Source organism: Mesoplodon mirus, assembly GCF_964341445.2.
Source record: "Mesoplodon mirus genome assembly, chromosome: 3".
Classification (NCBI taxonomy): Eukaryota; Metazoa; Chordata; class Mammalia; order Artiodactyla; family Ziphiidae; genus Mesoplodon; species Mesoplodon mirus.
The window spans coordinates 164,048,378-164,075,485 of record NC_138978.1 but is presented as its reverse complement, the minus strand read 5'-3'; the positions used below and the strand labels follow the sequence as shown (position 1 = coordinate 164,075,485).

At 34.5% G+C, this 27,108-nt stretch overlaps 1 protein-coding gene across 9 annotated transcripts in view; it reads left to right on the top strand.

Moving 5' to 3' along the window:
• Positions 1-27,108, top strand: part of RASAL2 (RAS protein activator like 2) — a gene marked incomplete at its 5' end in the record, with an annotated part of 387,226 nt that overhangs the window by 122,231 nt on the left and 237,887 nt on the right. Inside the window, one exon of one of the 9 annotated variants that reach the window (XM_082612735.1) lies at positions 8,815-9,397. The exons of the other annotated variants lie outside the window; for them this stretch is intronic. Within the exon in view, the coding sequence (XP_082468861.1) occupies positions 8,815-9,397 (583 nt within the window). Of the gene's footprint in view, positions 1-8,814; positions 9,398-27,108 lie in introns of those variants that run through there. 9 annotated transcript variants of the gene reach the window in all.

Below are 27,108 nucleotides of genomic sequence, written 5' to 3'. Positions count from 1 at the left end.
ATTGTAACATGTGTTATGTCTTCTATTATAAAAGAGCATGTGGGATTTATAGTATAGAATTTCATTATAGAAAAGGTGTGTCTTAAGAAAGGAAGTGGTGGCAGACTAGTATTTGTAAACTGAGAAAGCTCAAGTTTTGCCTTTTCATCTTCGCTTGCTTCCCTTAGTTGAAATAAATTTTTAAAAGCCATTTTAATGAGAAACTAATATCCTATTTTAACCTTTAAAAAAGAAAGAATTTTAGCATTTAAACGAAATAACACTATAATGTCTGGCCTTAATGTCACAATTATGCTCTGTAAGCCTACATTTCTCAGCTACGTTCTGTGGATCATAATTTGGAAAATGCTAATTTAAAGAGGTTTTGGAATCCTGAACTGGGAATTAGGATACATCTGTGTTCTTCCTTTTGTTTGTTTGTTTTGTTTTTTGCTGTTAACTGAGTAGTCATGGACAAGTTCTTTTCTCTGGTCTTGTTTGATTATATGAAAGAGTTGGTTAAGTTAATCTGTGATGACTTGTTTAGTTCTCTGTTTTCTAATTCTGATTCTGTGGGTTAACATTAAGGCTTCCATTTTCACTCTGGGTAGATTTAAAAATATATTTATCTAGGGACCCTGGTGGTCCAGTGTTAAGACTCCACGCTTTCAATGCAGGGGGCGCAGGTTCGATCCCTGTTCAGGGAAATAAGATCCCACATGCTGTGTGGTGTGGCCAAAAAAATAACAATAATAATAATTTAAATTTTCTGCATTCAAAAGGAATAAAAATACCCACTCATTGTAAAATTTCATATATTACAGAAATTAATAATATAAACATAAAAATCTGTAGTAACAAAAATAACAACAGATTTTATTATTGTTAAAAAAGAAAATATTTTGGGCTTCCCTGGTGGCGCAGTGGTTGAGAGTCCGCCTGCCGATGCAGGGGACATGAGTTCATGCCCCGGTCTGGGAAGGTCCCACATGCCGCGGAGCAGCTGGGCCCGTGAGCCATGGCCGCTGAGCCTGCGCGTCCGGAGCCTGTGCTCCGCAACGGGAGAGGCCACAACAGTGAGAGGCCCACGTACTGCAAAAAAAAAAAAAAAAGAAAAAAAAAAGAAAATATTTTAAAGAAATAGCAACAGATTTTTCTCTCCGTGCATATTCCACCATGTACATACTGATGTATTAATGATAATCTTCAATAAAAGTGGGATCATGATCTACTTTTTTATAGTATATATTGCTTTTCTACCTTATCTCTTAGACCTCTTACCACACAAATTTCTGTTTAAGTTTTTTCTTACTATTATGACTATAGTATATACTTAACAATTAAAAAATAAAACTTTAAGGATCTAAGGTGATTTCTCAGTTGTACTCCTCACAGGCATCACTCTTTAAAAATGTGTGTCTTTGTAGCTCACCCTAATATATGTGTTTGTTTTTACATAGTTCTGTACTGTGATTTATTTGTCACTCTCCTATAGATGGTCATTCGCATCTTCCTCCCTTGCTTCCTTCCATTAAAAAAAATGCTGCAGTTCATAAAGTGCAGAAGATTGTTCAGTTGTTTTTTTTTTGTTTGTTTGTTTTTTTTTGCGGTACGTGGGCCTCTCACTGTTGTGGCCTCTCCCATTGCGGAGCACAGGCTCTGGACACGCAGGCTCAGCAGCCATGGCTCATGGGCCTAGCCGCACCGTGGCATGTGGGATCCTCCCGGACCAGGGCACGAACCCGCGTCCCCTGCATCGGCAGGCAGACTCTCAACCACTGCGCCATGAGCAAAGCCTTATTCAGTTTTTAATTGTGCTTTATTTATATGTTGTAGATAGTTTTTGCTGTCTCCAAGGAAGAGGTTTGGATTACTGTATATTTGATTCTCAGTACACTACCATGAGCTAAGTCTCAATGTGATGTATATGCTCTCACAGAACATTTCAGGCAAATGTTCTCACTTTACCCTCAATCCCAATACAATTTTTTTATTTTGGTGAACTTGACTGAATCTTATGGGAGCCTTGAGAATTCCATTAGTCCTTTTATTTAAAAATCTGTCTGTAATTTTTATTCACAATTTGGCCCATGAATCATCATAGGTATCACCTAGGAGCTGGGTAGAAATGTAGAATCTCAGGCCCTCTCCCACATGTACTTAAAGCAAAATCTACATTTTAATTCAATCTTGTGGTGATTCATCTACATGTTACAATGTGAGAAGCACCAGTTTAGAAGCAGATCTGCTGCATTACCTTTTTTTTTTTTTTTTTTTTTTTTTCGGTACGCCGGCCTCTCACTATTGTGGCCTCTCCCGTTGCGGAGCACAGGCTCCGGACGCGCAGGCTCAGCGGCCATGGCTCACGCGCCCAGCCACTCCGCGGCATGTGGGATCTTCCTGGATCGGGGCACGAACCCGTGTCCCCTGCATCGGCAGGCGGACTCTCAACCACTGCGCCACCAGGGAAGCCCGCATTACCTTTTTATGCTGGTCCTCTGTGCCCACATCATGAGTTTGATCCTTTGGTTCTTATTGTTCTGATATAGATAGGAGGAAGAAAAGAAAAAAAATGAAAATTTTGAACTAAAGAGTGGAATTTACTAAGGATAAGAGCTATTTCCCCTCTGCTTTTATTGTGCCTTCCAATGGTAAGGTCTCCTGTTGATTTTTACCTGTTTTTTTACCATACCAGTTATATGGAAAAGAGAAAATATAGTCAGTTCTACTATCATGCTTGGTTTTGTTTTTGTTTTTGGTGTTTTAAAGATAAAATTATTTTATTTTATTATTATTTTTTATTACATGTTTCAGGTGTTTAAAAAAATTATTTAAATTTAATTTTATTTTATATCACACTTGTTTTGAAAATGAGGATTTGTACCATATGATTGATAGTAGGGAACAATTTGAGCATTCCATGAATTTTGTGTTTGCTTATGTGCCATTTATTTGAGAAACGTTAGCTGAATACAGAAAACTATATCCAAGTAAAGCATCGTGTTGTAGCAAATACTGAAAGGCATACATCTCGACCAACTACCGCTGCCTCAGTTCCCCATATTTGTTATGAGCCACATCCATCCACTTAAGTGTTATAGCTGTCCTTCAGATTTCAGATAACCCTCCTTCCATCACTTCACAAAAACACAAAAGCTACAACCCTTCTGATGCCCACTGCAAACTTCAGGGTTTTTTCAAAGTAGCGTGCTATATTTATTTTAGCATTTAGGTGTTTCTTAACTATTTAACCTGTGTAAAATGGTCTACAGTTTTTATTAGCTTCTTATCTTTTTTTATGTGTCATTGTTTCTGAACGTTGCTTCCCAACCCCACTGCCTCATAAGTCTTGAAGTTTTATTATGCAATTTTGTATAGTGTGATGATTTTTAGAAATGCATGTCACATTATAGCAGAATTGAGTATAACAACAGAATCTAAAGATTAAGATAATCTCAGAAGAAATTGGTTCCATCCCTTATGCCTTAGACATGGTTCAAAATTCCCTTACAAATCACTTCCCTAACATTCTGTAGACCCCCCTTCCTAATGTCAGTCTTTCCTAGTCAACTGGCAGTTCCAAGAGAGTAGGGACAGTGTTCTATTCTTTTTTGTTCCTCTAGTCTTTTTTTTTTTTTAATAAATTTTATTTATTTATTTATTTATTTATGGCTGCGTTGGGTTTTCGTTGCTGCACGCGCGCTTTCTCTAGTTGTGGCGAATGGGGACTACTCTTCGTTGCGGTGCACTGGCTTCTCAGTGTGGTGGCTTCTCTTGTTGCGGAACACAGGCTCTAGATGCCTGGGCTTCAGGAGTTGCGGCTCGCGGGCTCTAGAGAGCAGACTCAGTAGTTGTGGCGCACAGGCTTAGTTGCTCTGCGACACGTGGGATCTTCCCTGACCAGGGATCGAACCCGTGTCCCCTGCATTGGCAGGCGAATTCTCAACCACTGCGCCACGAGGGAAGCCCCTCTAGTCTTAATACAGTGCCTGATACATGGCAGGTACTCAATAACAATTTAAAATATGGTTCTATGTGAATATAAGTACTTGTATGTTTTTTGTTTTTGTTTTTTGCAGTACGCAGGCCTCTCACTGCTGTGGCCTCTGCCGTTGCGGAGCACAGGCTCCGGACGCGCAGGCTCAGCGGCCATGGCTCACGGGCCCAGCCGCTCCGTGGCACGTGGGATCTTCCCAGACCGGGGCACGAACCCGTGTCCCCTGCATCAGCAGGCGTACTCTCAACCACTGCGCCACCAGGGAAGGCCTTGTATGTTTATTTAGAGAATTCAGATGTTTCTTTTGACTTAGCAACAGAGTGGTTCTTTAAGCTGTGCTTTAAATATTACAAATTACTATTAAGAATATTAATAATAATTAGTTGATACTTGAGGTGGCAGTAATGTTCTTGTTATGACACTTCCATCAGCAGCCAATTTTTATATTAGGATTCATAATGAATGTGGTAGTTCAGTGGCACTAGTGTCATTGTTTCTAATTTTAAAAATTATAAAACCTGTGAATATTTTCTTAAAAATTATAAATTCATTATATATATTTGATAAAATTCAGAAAACCAAGAGTGTCAAGTTGTCTTATATTCAGATGAAAGATAAAGCTTGGAGAAATAACTAACATATATGATATTAGGCTTTCATAATGATAGAAGATAATTTGAAGCATTTGCCAAATCCACCTTTAGCCAACTGTGAGAGAGGCGAATCTCTTCATTTCTTTGATTATTCCTACTTAGAGACTGTCACTTCTTCAATCTGTAGTTCTTTTGCTTTCTGATTTCGCTTGAATGTTTTTCTGTGCTGTTTAATATTTTCCATTTCCATATTCCTTAAATAGGGAAGTTTATGGTTAGAAGAATTTCAGTATTTGCTACAACACGATGCTTTACTTGGATATAGTTCCTTAGAAACTATGGCAATTATTTTTACCTTACCTATTTAGTGTGTAAAAGTATTTTCTCATTTAACACTGAGTCTCTGAATTTTACAGTGTTGATTATGGGGCTCAAGTTCTACTCCTATGGTGCAACTTTTCTCAAAATTATAGTTTTAATTTAATTTTTCACTGAGGTATTTTAATAGGGTGATCTTGATTAAGTTCCCTTTCATGAAAGCTGTGAAACTAGATACTTTGTTATATGTATTACTCAAAAGATACTCTGAAATAGGGACCATTACATTATTAATAATAAAAATATCTTACAGACACAAAGGAAGTAGTTTGAAATTTAAAAAAATTTTGCTTGTGTAATGTCTTATTTTGATGAAATTTCAAACCTATAGAAAATTTGCAAGCATGCAAGAAACTCCCATATACCCTTTACCTAGATTCAATAATTGTGTACAGTTTGCCCCATTTCTTTGGTCATATTTTATCTACCTTTACATGCATAGTTTTTTCCTTGAGTAATTTGAGAGTAAATTGGAAACATCATGCCTGTAGATCCCTAAATACTTCAGTGTGAATTTCCTAAGAATTAGAACATTTTCTTTCATCAAAATCAGGAAGCTTAATGTTGGTATGATTCTATTATCTAATCCATAATCCATATTAAAATTTTGTCAATTGTCCCAATAATGTTCTTTATAGCTCCCCCACACACTTTAGGATCAAATCCAAAATTATGCATTATTTTTAATTGTTTCTACTTAGTTTCCTTTGATTTACAACAGTTCTATTGCCTTTCTCTGATTTTCTTGACCTTGACATTTTTGAAGCAAAGGATACAGTTATTTTGTAGATCTTCTTTAATGCAAGGTTATCTGATGCTACTTGTGATTAAATTTAGGTTATGCAATTTTTTTTTGGCAGGAATAAATCACAGGCTGTTCTTTCACAGTTCATCATATCAGGAGTTGCATAATATTGGTTTGTTCCAGTATTGGTATGTCTTTCTGTCTGTCTGTCTGTATGTATGTATTCATTCATCCATTCATTCATCCTCTTCAATGTATTTACTCCTTTCCTCAAGCCTAAAATACACAGGAAGTGCTTTCAGAATTGCTAACCCATTACACTGGATAAATAAACTTACTAACTAGAGTACAGTATTTATAGTTTTTTAAGGTAAAATTTAATTATGGAAAAATGCATAAATCTTAAGGGAACAGTTGGATGAATTTGACAAATAAACACACCCATACTCACATGTACATCGAGACTTAGAAAGTTTCCATCACCCCAGAAAGCGTCCTGGTGTCCTTTTCTTGTTAGTAATGCCCTCCACCCCTGACAACTGCTTTCCTGATTTTTTCCCCCATTGTAGATTAGTTTAGCCTGTCTTAGAACTCTGTAGAAATGGAATCATACGGTATGTGCTCTTTTGTGTCTAGTTTCTTTTGTTGGCATAATATCTGTGGTATTCATTCACATTGTTTTCTTATTAGTAGTTTATTCTTTTCATAGCTTAGTTGTATACCGTTGTATGAAAACATCACAATTTGTTTATCCATTCTACTGTGATGGATATTTGGGTGGTTTTCAGTTTATGGGTATCATAAATAAAGCTGCTGTGAAGATTGAAGTACAAGTTTGTGTATTTTCATTTTTCTTGAGTAAGTGCCTTTGAGTGGAACTGATGTGCATTGGGTAGATGTGTGTTTATCTTTGTAAAAAAATTTTGTCAAGTTTGTTCCATAACAATTGTATCATTTCATACTAATTTTATTACTAATTATGAGATTTCTGGTTGCTCCACATCCTCACCAACGTCTGGTGTTATTAGCCCTTTAAGTGTTAACCATTTTGGTGAATGTGAGTGATATCTCATTATGGCTTTAATTTGCATTTCTCTAAATCCTAATGAGGTTGAGTACTTTTTCCATATGCTTATTGACCATTCATATAGCTTTCTTTATGAAGGATTTGTTCAGCTCTCTCTGCCTATTTTTAAAAATTGGGTTTTCATTTTATTAATAAGTTGTAGGAGTTCTTTATATCTTGTGGTACATATTGTGAGATGTTTGTATTATGTATATTTTCTCCCATTTTGTAGGTTGCTTGTTAATATCTTAATATGTCTTATTAGACATACTAAGGTTTTGATTTTTATGAATTCATATTTATTAATGTTTTCCTATCATTATTACATTTTGTATTCTAAGAAATCTTTGCTTACCTTCAGTTCACAAAAATATTCTCTTGTGACTTCTTTTACAAGCCTTATCATTTTATATTTTACTTTTAGGTTTATTTTCCATCACAGATTAGTTTTTGTGGATTGTGTGATGTACCATAAATAGAGATTAGAACTTAATGTTTATTGTTTTTCTCTTTATGCAGATTGACATTTCTAAGTATTTTTTTAAAACAAGGGAAAATTTTACGATTGTAATACGCTCTAGTTTGATATATTATGCTTTTGGGAAAGCCAAGTTCTTCAAACTTTCCTTAATATAGAAATGTGTAAATTTACAGACTATATAAACAAATGAAGATGAGATTATTGCTTTATGATAATGGAAATAACTAGAATATTTTAATATGTTTCAAAGAATAGGTATGTTACCAACTTTACTATTTGGCAGTAATAAGAAAGAGACTTAGTGTAAGAACTGTTTTTCATTGTACATATTCTACAAATAAATGGATGGTTTTTTAGTTTGCCACATGAAATCATCATTTTTTTATACAACTTGCAAAGTGATTTGATTGCTGTGTTATATCTCTTCTGTTGGTGGTCTAAAGTCTGTCAGGCTTTCCATTCGAAACCCCTATTTTCAGGAGTTTATGAGCAGACAGTTGAAAAAAAAATTAACCAGCCAAAAACTTGGCACTCATGATCTTGGTTCAATATAAGGTACTTGCTTTAACAAAATTTTAGGTAGTCAGCTCTTTTTTTTTTTTAAGTTGTAAATAGCACAAAGAGGAATAAAGGAATTTCTTTGGTTAGATACATAGGGAATATTTTTCCAGACAACTTATCCCAATTAGATTTTCAAAGCAGACTTTTTCCTTCTAGAAATCATTTAAGTATGTACTTTCCTGTGTTCCAGTTTCCACAAGATGTTGCCTCAAGACTTTCCTTTTCCTTTGCTATAGTTCATAGCAGATATCCTCTATCCCCCTTTTTTTTAAATCCATTTGTGCTTTTAAAATTCTCCCTAGTATGTTTACATTAAAAATAGCTTTATATTTTGGCATTCTTTTGTCCATTTTTCCTCGTCTTTGCAGTGCCTACTTGCACAAAACAGTATATGACTTTACCTATTAGTTGAAAAACAGTATTAACTTTGAGAGAAGCTGTGGTGTAAATAGCAAGGATTTTCTTGAAATGCAAACTTTAAAAACTATTCTGAAGAGCTGTCACTTAGAGAGCAGGCTTTTAGGCAGATTTTTTTCTTCTTCCGGAAAGTGTGGATGTCAGCTTGAGTACTTTCACAATCTGTTTTTAACCCAGTGTCATTCACATAGTGAACACTTAATTGCTATTGGTCCATAAAGGTGTTTGTGGGTTTTTTAGCGCTTTCATTTCACTTCTCATTTTTTAAAAACACCATTTCCTGAAAACTCAGTGCAGAAATATAACCTACTGCAGGAAGTGAGATGATCTTCTTTTGCTGTATTATGAAGATAATTTGCTTCAGACAGGAGGTTTTTGGGTGCTTGCTGAAATTTCGGAGATCTGGGAAAATGGGGTAATAACATGACACCAGCTCTTAAGCAGCAACATCTGCTGTGGTTCAAAGCCGCACAAAGAAAGCTGCTTAAGCAGTTGAATGTTTTGGACTGCACGGACAAGTGTGGTTCAACTGCAAAGACTGCAGAGCAGTGGAAATTTAAAGTTTCAAGAAGTTGTTAAAAAATGGAGTCATGGAAGATGAGCATCTTTAGGAGACAAACATCACCGTGTCCTCCGAGCTATCGAAGATCTTTGTCAGAACCTGATTATGCACATTCAGAGATAGGAACAAGCGTAAAGAGTTATCCATGGTGTGGTCCAATGAAAAGCAAGAGGAAGAAAAATGAACAGGCTGTTTCCAATCTAGGAAAGCCACTGGGTGCTTATCGGTGGCAAACACATCCCAGCTTTAGGTGGAAAGGGGGCAAAAGGGAGCAATTGCAAAATAATAAAGGAGGCTTGGATGAACCACAACAAGAGGTCCTGCCAAAGATGGTTGGGGATAATGTTGCCTCCTCTGCTAATGAGGTCCTTGGAACATCAATGGAGAAGCAGAACCTGGTCAACACTCGGTCACTTCGGGTTCCATTCAGCAGATCTCTTTCAGAGCCAGAACACCACTGCAGTATCAGATTTGTTAGACGGTGGCCGACTTCAGTGGGGTCAATGGAGTCTGAGCAGCAGGGATATTTCATCCGTGACATTTTCTCTACTCTTTCTAATGGCTTCTCCAGGATGCTGAGTCTAAAAGGAGAATCAACCAATGAGCCAGTAAGAGAAGGTATATTGTGATGAATAAGGGGAAAGAGGGAGGGCTCAGATTTAATGACTGTTGGAATTTTAATATTTGTGTTTTATAATAAATTAAACCATTCTATTTGCTCATTATAAACTAATTTACTTAATTAGTACAGTTTTTAGAAAGTAATAAACACTGCTTTCGAGACTCAATGAATGATAGTAATTAATAGTAAAAAATGGATTTAGAAGAATTTTTTTTATTACATTATACTCTGGAACTCTATTTTGGGGCCTGTGTAAAACTGTTTTGTTTTGTCTTTTACCCTTTTTAATCCCGTTGATCTACTTTTGTACATTAAATGCAATTTAGAGGGAGAAATTATCAAACCATCTTCTCCTGACAAAGTTGAGAATTAAAAGGTAGAATTTCTACTATTATCTCTTCATAAAAATTGACAAATGTTATTAGAGAGAAGTATTTAGAGCTGAAGTGTATTGATAGCTTTTAATAAGTGGGGCTTGCTCATGTCATAGTAATACACAATTTGAATGTGGAAGCAGAAGATGCAAATCTTGAATATTTCTTTAGATGACAAAATAGAAATTCGTGTTTGATACGTATCAGGTAACAGAGTCGTCAACATTTAAAAAAAACTCATTTAGGACTTGTTTAAATTTTAAAAAGTTTTATATTGATGATAGACTACAAAAAGAACTTAGATTTTTATCTGATTGCCTTGGAAATGATTGACCTTATCTGATGAAGAATTCCAATTATGAGTTAGGACCTATGTTTGTTTGTTTTTTGTTTTTGAAAACCTTAACACTGAAACTTTTGGATATGCTCTTAACTTTAGAAAACTTTATCTTATCTTTGTTATGAGATTGACCACATCAGCAGAAGTTTAAACTCTTCCTAAAACTGTGGGAATTGTTGAATACTTTTCTTATAGGAGTACAATTTAATTTCTTTAAAAATAATATCAGTGAAAAGTTGAGTAATTTTCTAAATATATTTGTGCTAGAAATTCAGTATTTCTCCTAAACCTTGTCCTCCCTTAGATTTCCCTTTGCCCGATGAGTTTTAATTATACTATTAAGTAAATATGTTTTCCCCTTACCCTTGGCTTATAGATAATTACCAAAAGAATAAAGTCTTTCTTGATGTACCTCTATTAACATTCTGCTAAAATTTTTGAAAGGCTAGGTTGTTGCATTTCCTTGGATACTAGTATGTCTGTTTCCTTGCCAGGTGATCATAGGATGATCTAAGTAAAGGAGCATCAAAGAAAATAAAGAGTTTAAAAGAAATTCTTAGAATCAGTGCCTCTCAGTGGTTAACGTGTATACATTTGATAAAAGAAGTCTATAGGTTTTGGGGGGGGGGTTTGGTATTTGTATTTACAAATATTTTTGTACTTTTGTAGTTAACTTTCAGTTTTTAGCAACTATGCAAACCTATTGGTAACCCACTTATGTGTGAGGTGCTCTGAGAATGTGTCCCTGCTTCTTACACATTTATGGTCAACTTAAAGTGATATAAAATATTCTATATTTATTACTTCATAATATCTTATACATTCTAATCATATAATAATTATGCAAATGGAGGCTTAAACAGAGTTTAAGGTGCTATTATAAGGGATTTCAGGTCCAGGAAGTAAAGAACAGTACATAGTGTTCCTACCAGTCAGATCAGCAGTTTTTATTTAGCAGTAACTATGATATCTCCTAAGTGCTTCACTAGTGGAGAGTCAAGCTCTTAAGGCAGAAATATACTGTTTAATACAAAGACTGGAGCTAGTTCTTGTGTAGAGATTTCCTTTTCTCTTTGGGTGGTAGCTTCTACCCAGCCTAGAGTCTACGTAAGTGGTTTTCTAACTTTCTGCAGTTGTGAACCTTTCTTCATTTCTCATTCCCGACAGGGGAAAAATACATTGACCCACGAGTCCTGAATTCTACTTCCATCTATGCCAATTCTCATTTTTGAAATTTAATCTCTGAATTTCTCTTTACACTTTTATGGGGTAGTAATTTCTTTCTTACAAAGTGATAAATGAAATTTGGAAATACTGTGTAAATTATAGTTTATGTAGCATTTATTCACAAATGCTGTGTGAGTAGAACGTGTTCTTATCAGAGTTGCTATTATAGTATTACGGCAAGGTGTGAGATTATTAAAATATAGATGTCTTTAAGAAAATCAATATATTTTAAAAATTGAAACCCACTAGTGTTTGTTACTTTTCTTATTTGATAGGAATTGCAGCATATGAGGGGCATTAAATAATATAGTATGTATTTAAAACATTTAAAATAGTGTTTGGCACATAGCAATTCAGTATATATATATATATATATATATATTAATGTTATGTTTTCATTGTTTTCAGTCAAAATGTTTTTTTTCCATTTTTTTGAAGTATAGTTGATTTACAGTGTTCAGTATATATTTGATATTGTTTCTATTAAGAAAGTGAACTTATAGGGATATAGTTTTAAAAAAATAGGAAAGAGAAAGAGGATACCTGATCATTGAATTTGTTATAATTACCAAACGTAAATAAATTGTAATGTGCTAGTCTTAAATTCTGTGAATCTGAATTTGTTCTGAGCATGTGTATGTTCTGAGCATATACAAGTAACAATTCCTTGTGTCATAGCTGAATACAGTTAATCTCATGCTTAAAGCAATGAAATATACCATACCCAGGATTATTAGCCCGTTGAAGAGGTAAAAGCTCAGAGGTTTCACTACTGTACTATGTTTAACCCTCCAGCTGTGCAGTATATATTCCTTCACCTGCTACAATATAAAAAATAAAACTTGTGCTTCTTATAGCTAGAAGTAATTCCAACTGCTTTGGGCCCATGTCTCATGGTGTCACCATGCTTGCAATAGTGGAAATAAGTTGAAACACCCAATAAAAGAGGATTAACTAGACAGATTATGACATATCAAATCAACAAAATACCATATGGTCTACATAACTGTCACTTATTAGCTGTGTGAAACTCAGAAGAAACTATAAAATATAAATATACATGGGATGTAAACTATATATATCCCATGTGTATAACACTTAAAAGGAGAAATTACTGGGAAGCAGTTTTATTCCTAAATTATTTTTCTTCCTCTGTCAGTAGGTATAGATAGGACTGAAAGCTTAAAAAAAAAAGTAGGAAAAGAAATTAAATATACCTTATGTAGTTCTCCTTTCTGGTTACAGTTAATATGTTGTCTTTATCCATAATGTCATAGTAATAACAATATCCTCTCTCCCCATGTTACATTTTTAAAGACCTCCTAACTTGGGAATTAGAAAGCTTTACTTTTTTTCTTCAAGATAATTTTCTTTTAATAGTCTCATTCAAATTTAATCAACTTATTAATAAAAAATCTAATTCAAAAGGACCTTATACATTAAATCAACAGACACTGCTCTTGGTACTGGGAACACAGCACATTAATTAAGTAACTAGTGACTTCCTCACTTATTCTAGGGAGTCAGTACCTAAATTAGAAAAAAAATAGAGTACTCGGTTCATAAGATGTACATATAATAAATAGTGGTAAGGTCTAGTTATTATAAGAACTTATATAATACCTCAGATCTTCTCTATTTGCTTTATATCATAATGAATTAAAAGAGACCTCTTTGCAAAATACAGAGAAATATGTTCCTTTCCTGCCATTTCTCCTAAGAATCATTGCATTTCAGTATGCATAACCCCTACCCAGCTAGCAGTTTGTCACTCATCTATTGCTTTTAAGCTGTCTTGCAGTTGTCAGTCCAACGTTTTGTCACTTATGTTATTTATGATGTCTATTGTTATGTTATTTATGATGTCTATTTGAAGTTAATAAATATATTTTTTAAAACTTAGGCAATGAACTTTAATAATTTATGCTATTTACATATAACTTTATTGTATTTAAAATTATCCAACATATCAGTATAATTCTTCTGTTTTTAAATAAATGTATTCTGGGTGTATTAGTCTGCTAGAGTTACTATAACAAAATACCACCGACTAGGTGGCTTAAGAAAACAAATGTATTTTCTCACAGTTTTGGAGGCTAGGAGTCTAAGATCAAGGTGTGGTTGGGCTGCTTTCTCCTGAGGCTTCCTCAGCTTGTAGACAGGGCTGTCTTCTTATATTCTCACTTGGCCTTTACTCTGTGCACAGGCAACTCTAGTGTCTCTCTCTCTTCTTAAAGGGACACCAGTCCTATTAGATTAGGGCCCCACCCTTATGACCTCATTTAACCTTAATGACTTCCTTAAAGGCCCACAGTCACACTGGGGCCTAGGGCTTCAACATACGAACTTTAGGGTCACACAGTTCAGTCCATAACATCAGGGAACAAAGGTCTCATCAATTATGAGGTCATTAATGCAATATACTAGCATAAATTTTAAAATGTTATATGACATAGTCATATATATGCTCAAACTTAAAATAATTTGTTATGAAGTTAAGTAGCTTTAGAGAAAAATAGGCTATGTCACTTTAAATTTGTCTTATTTTTCTCACTGTGTATGTATATTTTTAAAATAGTTATAAACAGTGTAAGTTGTATTCCTTTTTTTCATTTAAGACTATTTCATATACACTCCCGTCTATTGACCAATAATAAAAATGTTGAGGATGTAGGATACTCTGCTAATCTAATCTCTGCTAATCTAATATTATATTGAAATGTTGAAGTAGGCTCTGTTGGGCACTTCAGTTGTTTATAGTTTTTTTCCATTACAGTTTCTCCTTATGGATACGTGCCCCACCCCCATTTCCCCAATTTGGCTTATTTCTTTGGGGGTATACTAGGAATGATTATGCTGCAGAATATGACTATTTCGCAGCTCATTATATATTATAAGATTTTCCACTAGAAAGATATAACACATTAATAATGCCCATTACAATTTATGAGTACAATTTCCCCCCATGACTTTACCAAATCTGGGCTTAGGCATTGCTTTATTATAGTTCTGTGATTTGTGTTTTACTCATAGCATAGGATGAAGAAAAAGAAAAGATCTTTGGAGTTGGACTAGTAGGTTCAGGTTTTTACCCATGCGGTTGTCTAGTTATATGACTGAGAAAGTTTCACATAACCTTTCTGAGCCTCCATTTTCTCATCAGTAAAGTGTGGGATGGTGATAACATCTTGTAGGGTTATTATAAATAGTAAATGAAACAAGATATCTAGCTCTTATTAGGTACTTAGTTAATAAATTTTTTATGATTATTAGTTTAATAGGTATATAATATTACTGTTGTATTTTTTATTTTATTAGTGAAGTGGTATATTTTTCCATAAAATAGTTTATATTTGTAATATAATATTTGAGTATTTTTCACGTAGACCCTCTTGTTTCTTTTGACTATCAAGTGGAATCTGAGTATTTGTAGCAATCTTTCGTTTATTTTCAGTTACTCTACATTGTAGGTTTTAAAATTGTTTACATTTATCCCAGATATTTTTGTTTTCAAACAAAATTTGTGCAGTTTAAAAGACTTATTCAAACCTTAAAGCATGTTTGTGATCCTTCTTCATTTCTTGACTATTTAGAAACTTTATCTTAACAGTTAGTACAAATATATCCTTATAGTTCATTATTTTAAAAATTTGTTTTGGAAATGCTTAATTATATTCTATCCGGGATTGATTTAGTTGTATGAAGTGAGGTATAGAGCTAAGCGAATTATTTGTAACTTAAAACCTTTGTAACAAATTATTTCTTTCTACATGATTTCAGTATGTGTTTAAAATATTCTTTTTTTATTAAAAATTTTTAAAAACTGAAGTATAGTTTTTTGGTGTTTTTTTTGCTGCGTTGGGTCTTTGTTGCTGTGTGTAGGCTTTCTCTAGTTGCGGTGAGTGGGGACTACTCTTCATTGCGGTGCACGGGCTTCTCATTGCGGTGGCTTCTCTTGTTGTGGAGCACAGGCTCTAGGCACACAGGCTTCAGTAGTTGTGGCACGTGGGCCCTAGAGCATGCGGGCTTTAGTAGTTGTGGCTTGTGGGCTCTAGAGTGCAGGCTCAGTAGTTGTGGTGCACAGGCTTAGTTGCTCCACAGCATGTGGGATCTTCCCAGACCAGGGATCAAACCCATGTCCTCTGAATTGGCAGGTGGATTCTCCTTTTTTTTTGCGATACACGGGCCTCTCACTGTTGTGGCCTCTCCCATTGCGGAGCACAGGCTCCGGGCGCGCAGGCTCAACGGCCATGGCCCACGGGCCCAGCCGCTCCGCGGCATGTGGAATCTTCCCGGACCAGGGCACGAACCCGCATCCCCTGCATCGGCAGGTGGACTCTCAACCACAGCGCCACCAGGGAAGCCCTGGCAGGTGGATTCTTAACCACTGTGCCACCAGGAAAGTCCCTAAATTGAAGTATAGTTGATTTACAATGTGTTTCTGGTGTAAAACAAAGTGATTCACATATATATATATATATATATAGTTTTATATATATATATATAAACTATATATATAAGCTTTTTCATGTTCTTTTCTATCATAGTTTATTACAGGATATTGAATATAGTTCCCTGTGCTATACAGTAGGTCCTTGTTGTCTATCTATTTTAAATATATTAGTTTGTATCTGCTAACCCCAAAATCCTAGTTTATCCCTCCTCCACCCCCTTTCCCCTTTGGTAACCATAACTTTGTTTTCTATGTCTGTGAGTCTGTTTCTGTGTTGTAAATAAGTTCATTTGTATCTTATCTAAGATTCCACATATAAGTGTTATTCTCTGGTATTTGTTTTTCTCTTTCTGATTTATGTCACTTAGTTTGATAATCTCTAGGTCTATGCTTGTTGCTGCAAATGGCATTGTTTCATTCTTTTTTAAGGATGAGTACTATTCCATTGTATATATATACCACATCTTCTTTATCCATTTATCTGTCGATGGACATTTAGGTTGCTTCCATGTCTTGGCTATTGTAAATAGTGCTGCTGTGAACACTGGGGTGCATTTATCTTTTTGAAATAGAGTTTTCATCTTTTCTGGATATATGCCCAGGAGTGGGATTGCAAGGTCATATGGTAACTCTATTTTTAGTTTTTTAAGGAAACTCAATACTGTTTTCCATAGTGACTGAACCAATTTACATTCCCACCAGCAGTGTAGCAGGGTTCCCTTTTCTCCACACCCTCTCCCACATTTGTTATTTGTAGACTTTTTAATGATGGCCATTCTGAGCGGTGTGAGGTGATACCTCATTGTAGTTTTGATTTGCATTTCTCTAATAATTAATGATGTTGAGCATCTTTTCATTTGCCTATTGGCCATCTGTGTATCTTCTTTGGAGAAATGTCTGTTTAGGTCTTCTACCCATTTTTTGATTGGGTTGCTTGGTTTTTTGTTATTGAGTTGTATGAGCTGTTTGTATAGTTTGGAAATTAAGTCCTTGTTGGTTGCATCGTTTGCAAATATTTTCTCCCAGTCCATAGGTTGTCTTTTCATTTTGTTTATGATTTCCTTTGCTGTGCAAAAGCTTATAAGTTTGATTATATCCCATTTGTTTATTTTTGCTTTTATTTCTATTGCCTTGGGAGACTGACCTAGGAAAACACTGGTACGATTTATGTCAGAAAATGTTTTGCCTATGTTCTCTAGTAGGAGTTTTATGGTGTCATGTCTTATATTTAAGTCTTTAAGCCATTTTGAGTTTATTTTTGTGTATGGTGTGAGGGATTGTTTTAACTTCATTGATTTACATTTAGATTTACATTACACCACTTGCTGAATAGACTGTCTTTCCTCCGTTATATATCCTCGCCTCTTTTGTCAAAGATTAATTGCCCATAGGTGTCTGGGTTTATTTCTAGGCTCTCTATTCTGTTCCTTTAATTCATATGTCTGTTTTTGTGCCCGTACCACACTGTTTTGATTACTGTAGTATTGTCTGAAATCTGAGAGGGTTATGCCTCCAGTTTTGTTCATTTTTCTCAGGATTGCTCTGGTAATCCTGGGTCTTTTATTCTCCCATATAAATTTTAGGATTTTTTTTTTGGTTCTAGTTCTGTGAAAAATGTCATGGGTAATTTGATAGGGATCACATTAAGTCTGTAGATTGCTTTGGGTTGTATGGCCCTTTTAACAATATTAATTTTAAGAAAATTAATTCTTCTAATCCAAGAGCATGGGATATCTTTCCATTTCTCTGAATCATCTTCAGTTTCCTTTAGCAATGTTTTGTAGTTCTCAGCACATAAGTCTTTCACTCCTTGGTAAGGTTTATTCCTAAATATTTTATTTTTTTGATGTGACTTTAAAAGGGATTCTTTTTTTACTTTCCCTTTCTGATGTTTCATTGTTAGTGTAAAGAAATGCAGCAGATTTCTATGTGTTAATCTTGTATCCTGCTACCTTGCTGAATTCATTTATCAGTCGTAGTAGTTTTTGTGTGGAGACTTTAAGGTTTTCTATATATAGTATCATGTCATCTGCATATAATGACAATTTTACCTCTTTGCTTCCAGTTTGGATGCCTTGTATTTCTTTTTTCTTATCTGATTGCTATGGCTAGGACTTCCAGTACTGAGTTGAATAGAAGTGGTGAGAGTAGGCATCCTTATTCCAGATTTTACCAGGAAGGCTTTCAGCTTTTCACTGTTGAGTATTATGTTGGCTGTGGGTTTGTCATAAATAGCTTTTAGTATGTTGAGATAAGTTTCTCCTGTACTTACTTTTATAAGAGTTTTTAATCATGAATCGATGTTGAATTTTATCAGATTCTTTTTCTGCATCTATTGAGATCGTGTGGTTTTTGTCTTTTCTTTTGTTGATGTGGTGTACCACACTGATTGATTTGTGTATGTTGAACCATCCTTGTGGCCCTGGGGTGAATCCAACTTGATCGTGGTATATGGTCTTTTTTATGTGTTATTGGATTTGGTTTGCTAATATTTTGTTGAGAATTTTTGCATCTATATTCATCAAAGATATTGGCTTGTAATTTTCTTTTTTGGTAGTGTTTATGTTTAAAATATTCTGAATGTCTATGTCTGTTTTTAAATGTTCCCTGGAATTTCTCTTATTTCACAGATTTTTCTATTTCTAGAAGCAATAAGGTGTTTTTTTTTCCCCTGCAAAATGAAATAGCCTTTTCTCCAATTATAAAAGTAAAAAAAAATTTTCTGTTTAAAATTTATGCATAACGTATCTGATTCTCTATTTTCTTTACGATAAAATAGAGCTAGTATTACAAATGTCATGAAGTTGTTATAAGGATTAAATCAGATAGTATGTGTCAAGCACGTTACCTAACTTATAGTAAGAGCTCAATTAATGGTTTAAAATAATAATAATGCTGTATGTTCATGAAGATACACCTTGGAATCTTTTTTCAGTCGACTTAATAAATAAAACTGTTCCAATCTTAGTTATATATTTGTAAATCAGTTTTGTCTAAGTGTTATTTTCTAAATATGTTTTTAAATTCTGGGAATACTTTACTTTAGCTTCCTATTTGCTAACTGTTTAATTAATAGAAGAACTATTGCAATTTTTTATAGTATGTAGTCTTCCCAATCAAGAGCACCGTGTGTGTGTGTGTGTGTGTGTATACACTTCCATTTGTTCTTGACTTCTTTAATTTTTTCCGTTGGAATTTTGCATATTTTTTTTAATAAGAAAAAAATTAACCTTCAAATATTATTATACTTATGATTGGGCTCTGTTTTTATTGCATATATTACAGTTAATTTTAAAGATGGTAAGGAGGTACATTGATCTTTATGGTGAGCTCTAGTTTATTACTGATTAATTATCTGATATTTAAAATCACCTTATTTTTGAAGCAGAATATTTTAGTGAAAAGATCGGTCTTTGGAGACAAAAAGACCTGTTTTCAAACTCTTTTTATGTCATCTATTTGCTAAGTAATTCTTCGTGAGTTTGTTTGACTTTTTTGAGCCTTACCTTCCTCATATCTAAAATAAGGATAATATCTATATTGAAAGATTATTAAAAAACAACGTAATGCAGTTGTCAAGAATCTGAGGTTTTCTTTAGAGATATTTGGGATGTAAACCTGGCTTTAAAGAGAATAATTAACACCAACTTTAGGATTTACCTTTGCTGGGGAGAGCTAAGCAGACATGAAGGGAAGGAATGCATAGGTTGATGTAAGTCACTGGTATTGTTTTCATTAGGGGTTGAATTATGGTTTTACCAATATATATGTTGCAGTACAAATAAGGAGATAAATGGATGAGTTGATTAATTTACAAATCAGGCTGTGCATGACTCCTTAATAACAATAGGTCATGAATAAAGAATGATAATTAAAGTGATTAAAGATATTCTTAAATTCTGCCTCTACCACTCAGTAATGTGACCTTAGGCAAATTACTTTATCTCCCTAAGCCTCAGTTTCCTTATTTGTAAGATGAAGTAATATCTGCTTTGTATGTTGTTGTGAGGGTTAAATGAAAGGGGATGTGTAAAGTTCATAGCATGTGCTCGTCAGATAGTAAGAGCTCAATAAGTTAATACTCAGTGGTTTGTTGGAGGCAGCAAGCAGAAGCCAGTTTTGTACATCTGTTCCCAATTCCGATAGTGACATGGCAATGATAGCTTAAAATTAGACATGGTGGGACTATTTATACTCCAGAAATGTTACAGATCAGAGAGGGATGGTGGTTGGGGTGATGGTGTTTCAGGAGCCACAGTGTTAAATGTCTAACAATAACCACTGTTAACTCCTATTATTATTTAAATATTTAGAGTTAATAACTAGCATTATTGCAGAAAATATGATTTTGACTCTAGAAATAAATATGCTTTTTCTCACATGAGGAACTTTGATATTCTATAGTATCAATTAAAGTTGAATACTGAGTTGTTATTAAATGCCTTACTGTCATCTACTGAGATCTACTTTTTTTTTTTTTTTTTTTTTTTTGCGGTACGCGTGTCTCTCACTGTTGTGGCCTCTCCCGTTGCGGAGCACAGGCTCCGGACGCGCAGGCTCAGCGGCCATGGCTCACGGGCCTAGCCGCTCCGCAGCATGTGGGATCTTCCTGGACCGGGGCACGAACCCGTGTCCCCTGCATCGGCCGGCGGACTCTCAACCACTGGGCCACCAGGGAAGCCCGAGATCTACTTTTTTATCATTCTTTTTCTATTATTTTACTAACATTGAAAGTCTAGGATAAGCTATGTATGGTGGATAATTGGTTTGAGGTATTTTTTGCTGAGGTAAGCTAGCAATTTTTTTTTTGGTAAGTCATCTGTAACTATGTTTCTGTCTTTGAGATTGCACAGTAATTTTTTTAATCTTATTTTGAGTGATTTTGTGGTCAAAACTATGTATTAGTTTTTAGCCCGTTGAATAAAGTGTAATCCTTTTCTGAATATTAGAATGATATATAATACTTCGGAAATTATCTCTAGTGAATTCATTCATGGTGCCTTAATTATTCAGTGATATTTTTAAAAAGGTGATTTAATATTTTGCATTCCCTATTATTGATAATTGTTTTTCTACCTCTTGTTTCACTATGGTGCTTTCTGTTTTTAAATTATTTTCACGTGAATTTTCAGTATATTAATATGTGCTAAGTAAAATAACCTCCAACATTAATAAAATTTGTATTTATTTTTGCCTCATATTTAAGTAAATCCAATTAATATAAATACAGCTGATTATTAGGTATAATCAATAAAAAGAACTTGCTTAAATATTTTAGTTTATTTCCCTCAGTGAATTTGTATCAAAAGCTTCAATAAGTCTATTCTTTTTTTAAATTTTTATTTATTTATTTTATTGATTTACAATGTGTTAATTACTGCTATACAGCAAAGTGATTCAGTTAAACATATACATACATTCTTTCTTATTTTCAACGAATCTATTCTTGAAAGTAGAATTTTCTTGTCTTTTTTGTCTCATGCTTAAATGATCAGATTTCACTCTTTCCATGTGGTTATGTAATTTCTGAGCAATCTGAATAATAAAATGAAAAAAATATGTGCTTTATATGCAAAGACTTTCCTTAACAAATAACTCGTTTGATTTTCTTATCTAAAACAAAATAGTTTAACTTAAATTCATCAAGTCAGTAAGTAAATCGATAAATTTATAGAGAGCCAGCATCCTAAGGAATAAAATTTCCTAGCTATTTAGTTATTTATCTAACATATCCTAGTGTGTTTTCTACACACAAAAAATATATATATATATATATTCAGGTGTTATCCCACCTTCTCCTGGCTGCCAGTATCTTTTTTCATGCTCATTTTGTAGAAATGTAAGTTAGAGAGCCATTGATTATCAAACCCTTAGATAATCAGAAGATATTCTTTACTGAGATTTTAGGTCCAAATGGTAGTTAATGGTGACATCAACCATATAGCAGTTTTTCTAGTCTATGCCCAATAATCTTGAGTGCTGAGCTACCTCTAACCTTGAATAGAATTTATCACTTCATAGGTATGTAATCTGGACCTGTCTTTCAGCGTTAGAATTTGTTGTTAATCTCAGTTTCCAAAATCAGAGATTCTAATTTTGGACATAAGCTGAAAGCTAGTAGAATTCTCAATAACCATTCTAAAACTTGCCTAGTCATCCAAGTAATAATTTTTTTTTTATATAGTTGCAGCAGGGTCATTTTTTTGCTCCTTAAGCCTATAAAGATGAGTAATTCCTTAGTTTTCAGTTGCTCATAGTTTTCCAGTAAAGTCTTAACAAGCAAAGTAAAGCAAAAAGAAAAAAAATCAGAAAGGATTTGGTTTTAAATATTGTGATTAATACTTTATTTCACTGGTTGGAACTTTATGTTGTGACTTGCACCAAACACTAGGATCTCTGGCATTTACCTTGGAGCAAAATTAACCTGTGACTTTTTTTTTTTTTTTTTTTTTTTTTTTGCAGTACGCGGGCCCTCTCACTGTCGTGGCCTCTCCCATTGCGGAGCACAGGCTCTGGACGCGCAGGCTCAGCGGCCATGGCTCACGGGCCCCACCGCTCCGCGGCATGTGGGATCTTCCCGGACCGGGGCACGAACCCGCGTCCCTTGCATTGGCAGGCTGATTCCCAACCACTGCACCACCAGGGAAGCCCAACCTGTGACTTTTTATATTGGGCTCTGATACCTTAATGTAACTGGATCCAGATCTTCCTTTCTTTATTGACTCCCTTCATTTTTTTCTTCATCACCAGCCGCTGAGGATGATACAGAAAGGAATATAGCCCATTATCCATACTCCATACTAGTTTACAACATAGTGAAGAGGCAGATATGTAAACAGATAAATAATAGTCCCTGAGAAGATGTCATTTGAAATAGATTTGGATTAATAAAAGTCTCCCAAGTTAAGTAAAGGAGTTAGGGGTATTCTAGACAGAGGGAACAGTGTGAAGGCCAGGAGTACATTTAGGGAATGGTGAGAAGTTCACAAGGTAAAAAGTGTAGAGTATGTGAAGATGAGTAGATGTGACTGGAAAGGAAAGTGGAGGGTCAGTGTTTGAAGCATTCTATGCTGAGTACCAAGCTAAAGTTTGAACAGAGATTTTAAAGTAGGAGATAAGCAGGAAGATAATTTTATGTTAGCATGGAGGGTGGACTAATGATGGAGAGATACAATTAAATTGTGCCAGAATGAGACATGATAAAAGCCTAAATTAAAGTGTTGATTATGACTGAGGATAGAGACTTAAAAAGACTTTTCTGAGGTAGACTGACAGAATTTGAAGAATAATGCAGAAGACAAATAGGAATCAATAGTAACAAATTTTGTAGATTTAGAAAATGGTGACCCCTTTAACCAAGTTTGAGAATAAAGCAGAACAAGTTCGTAGGGAAAGGCAGTGAACATGTGTTCAGTATTTTCTATATGCTTGGTTTTTCAACCTACAGGCACTTTATATGCATTTATCTGGTTTAATCCTCTGAATAATCCTGTGAGGTAATTATTCTCATTTTAAAAGTAAGGAAGTAGAGGCCCAGAAAGGTTTAGTTACTTCCCTTAGACTGTGCAGCTAAGTGGTGGATCCAGGTCTCTCTGACTCCAAGCTCCTGTTCTTACCCTCCATTTTGTGATGTGATGTTTGAGAGTTTTCCAAAAACCTGGGAATAGCTGTCCAATGAGCACTGAGGAATAAAGGGACAGGAGCTCAAAACTAGAGACCAGGTCCCGTATGAAGATATACAAGGACGTTGAAGTCACAGGGGAGTATGAAATCACTCAGTGGAGGATGTAGTGTGAGGGTAATGAGTGTGTCAAGACTAGCACCCTGACCTTGGCACATCCAGCCATCTTACTCCAGGCTAACCAGAGTCTATTAGCAGAGCCACTCAACTTTTACAATTATAGACTTGGAGTTAACCTATCGTGGTGGCAAGTTTAACATTCTTACTTTTATACCCACTCAACTTATTTATTTAACAGCTTATTGAGATATAGTTCACATACCATACAAATTACTCATTTAAAGTTACAACGCAATTGGTTTTTTTTGAATTGTGGTAACATATACATACCATAAAGTTGACCATTTTACTATTTTAAACATTTTATTTTTTAACAGTTTTAAGTGTGGAGTTCAGTAGAATTAAGTACATTCACATTGTTGTGCAACCATCACCACCATTCATCTCACAGTATTTCATCTTTCTAAACTGAAACTCTGTATCCATTAAACAAATACCTCCCTATTCTTCTCTCTCCCCAGCCCCTGGTAACACCATTCTCCTTTCTGTCTTGATGAATTTGACTACTCTAGGTATTTCATGTAAGTGGAATCACACAATATTTGCCCTTTGGTACAATTTAGTTGTTTTTAGTATATTCATGGTGTTTTGCAGTCACACGGCAATCAATTTTATAACATCAAAAAGAAACCCTGTACCTATTAGCAATCACTTCCCAATGCACCCCCTTCTCCCCCGCCATAGGTAACCACTAATGTGCTTTGTGACTATAAATTTGCCTTTAGATTTCATATAAATGGAATCATTCAATATATAGCCTTTTGTGTATAGCCTCTTTTACTTAGCATAACGTTTTCAAGGTTCGTCCTTATTGTAGCATCTATCAGCACTTCTTTTTATGGCCAAGTAATATTCTCTTATATGGATACATCACATTTTATTTATGTATTCATCAGTTGATGGACATTGAATTGTTTTTACTTTTTGGATATTATGAATTATGCTGCTTTGAACATTCACGAACAAGTTTCTACATGGGCATGTTTTCATTTCTCTTGGGTATTTACCCTTCTATTTTGTGAAGGACACATCCTGCGTCCAAGATAATGAATTAGTGTTTTGAGACTTTAAGTTACATTTAGTTTCCCATCTTTTATCTAAACATGTAACAATTTTGCCATTTTATTTGTGTGTTATATCTGTATATTTACTCACTAAATATTTGTATAAGGTATTTATAAGATTCTAGTCTTAATTGAATACTTTCAGTAATTGGCAATTTCCTACATGGCATATCCTACAATTACTTTCAGTAATTGGCAATTTCCTACATGTGTAATGAAAACATAAACATAAGTATGTTTTTAGTTTAGTGTGATCTAGAGTTTTCTTTTGGTAGCTTGACTGTAATGAACATGATGATTTGTCTTCATTGCCAGGATGATTGTCATGTTTTTATCTGCCTGGGGCAGTTTTCATGTAATTTCTCATGCTCAGGGTTGGTATATCTTTGTGAGGAAGCAAAGAGAAGAGTAAAATGAGTAATGACTCTGAATCTATAATTATGAAACCTCATCTATATGAGTATACAGGTTCGTAGTTACTGAGCTTTAGTCAGTAAACCACAGGCATTTTTCCTGTCATTTCTTGTGAATTTTCTCATTGAGATATCCTTAGTTTCTTTTTCTCTTAGTTTATTTCTGGATTCGATGATGATTATTCGTTTGCCTTTACAAAACAGAAATCCTGTGTTGTATCCATGTTTTTAGACATTGTCACCGAAATGTCAAAGTAATTTGAAGCTTAAGGGATACCAATTCAATTATAATTTAGCACAGTAAAAAACCATAACCGTGGTGAAAATAAAGGATATTTTGAATGCTATGTGTGTGGTTTGTTGTTCTGGAGAAAAGTGGTATCTGGTGGTAAGAACATATGAGTTGTTGTCAGCATTTGTGGGTTTATTCTCAGATCCAAGCTTTTTTTTTTTTTTTTTTTGAAGAGAGACAGAGACCATGCTTGGTATATGTTTAGTACAGTGCTTTATATACTGTAAATACATTGTAACTAGTGAAGATTTTATACAGTTGGCAGAATAATATACGACAACTTACTGATAGTATAGGTAAAATAATGATAGCTGTCATGGGTACTTTGTGATTCCATTCTTTATGCTGTCTTCAAGAAAAACATGATTAATATTCCTAAGTACTAGTGATGGTATTTTAAGCAACTTATAATGAACATTTTTTTTCAAAGTATTTAGACATTACTCTACCCAAGGGACTGCTCAAAATTCTACCTAGTAGAACTCATCCATTTCACAGTATTACTTTCCAGAATCTCAGAGTAAGAAACATGCTTTAAGATTGTGTGATGATTCTAATATGTGGAGACGAGGCACTGACATTCTAGTATTTAAGTTTTATTTACCTCCATCCTCTTGACAGCATCCTAAACCAAGGGTTTTAAAAAATAAGCCTTCTTGTATTACTACTGGTCCTTGAGCTGGATGGAGGTGTTGTGCCCTTAAAATAAGATACTAAAATAAGATACTAAAATAGGATACTAAAGAGATCATTGAAAGATCTCTTTCATTGTTCTAATTTAACAACATTGTTTTAAAATTAAAGTACAGAACATCAAGCACAAGGAAAAATTCTGAAGAAAGAATAGTTTACAATTTATAAATAAAATTTTAAAATAGAATGGATTTATGAATACACCTGAATATCTAGGTGTTGATAATCATGCTTCCTTCTGGAGTGCTATGTATTTAGAACTTACATATCCTAAAGGAGTATTATTGATATAAATCTTGTCTGTCCTTGGTATAAAATGCAGAATGCTGAGTAACTGTATTAAAGAATAAAGTGCTCTCTATGTACAGACATCAAAAGATCTCCAAGCTGTATTGCAACAAAAGTACTGTATATTTTGGGGGTTCTTTGCAGTTTTCAAACCCTATCACATGTGTTATTTGATAAGTACATTGTGGAGAAAGTAGTAAGTTCACATTTTGTATGGGTAAAAACACTTTATATGTGGAGATAAATATTGTATTTCCAGAAGGAAGCTCTTTCCTCTTAAAAATGTGGCTGTGGATTTGGAATTGAGAAATGGGAGATCCTGAGAGTTAGACCTGAATCCTCCACCAATCTGATATCTCTATCCTTCTATCTTTACATTAATTTAACTAGAATAAGTCTAGCATTGATCATGAGTGAGATTCAGTAACCTTTACTAATACCTTTTCTTCCTCTGTCAGAGAAGGATGACCAAGGTTGTACTGAGCAATGAGCCAAGGGTGGCAAGCAGCCTCCTAACTTATCACTGCAGTATCTTGAACAACTTTACTCTTCATCTGGTTAACTGATAAATGCAGATAATAGTACAGATGAATTACACCCCCCACCCCTGTCACATACATACATATGTAGAGAGGTACATGCAGAGGCTACAGTTGGACTGCTTAGTCTGGAAACTTCTTTCCATATGAAGATTTTATATTCTCTTGCTATGGTGTTTACCTTTAGCTGTCTCCTCCGTTCACCTGGTCAGTCACTCATGGA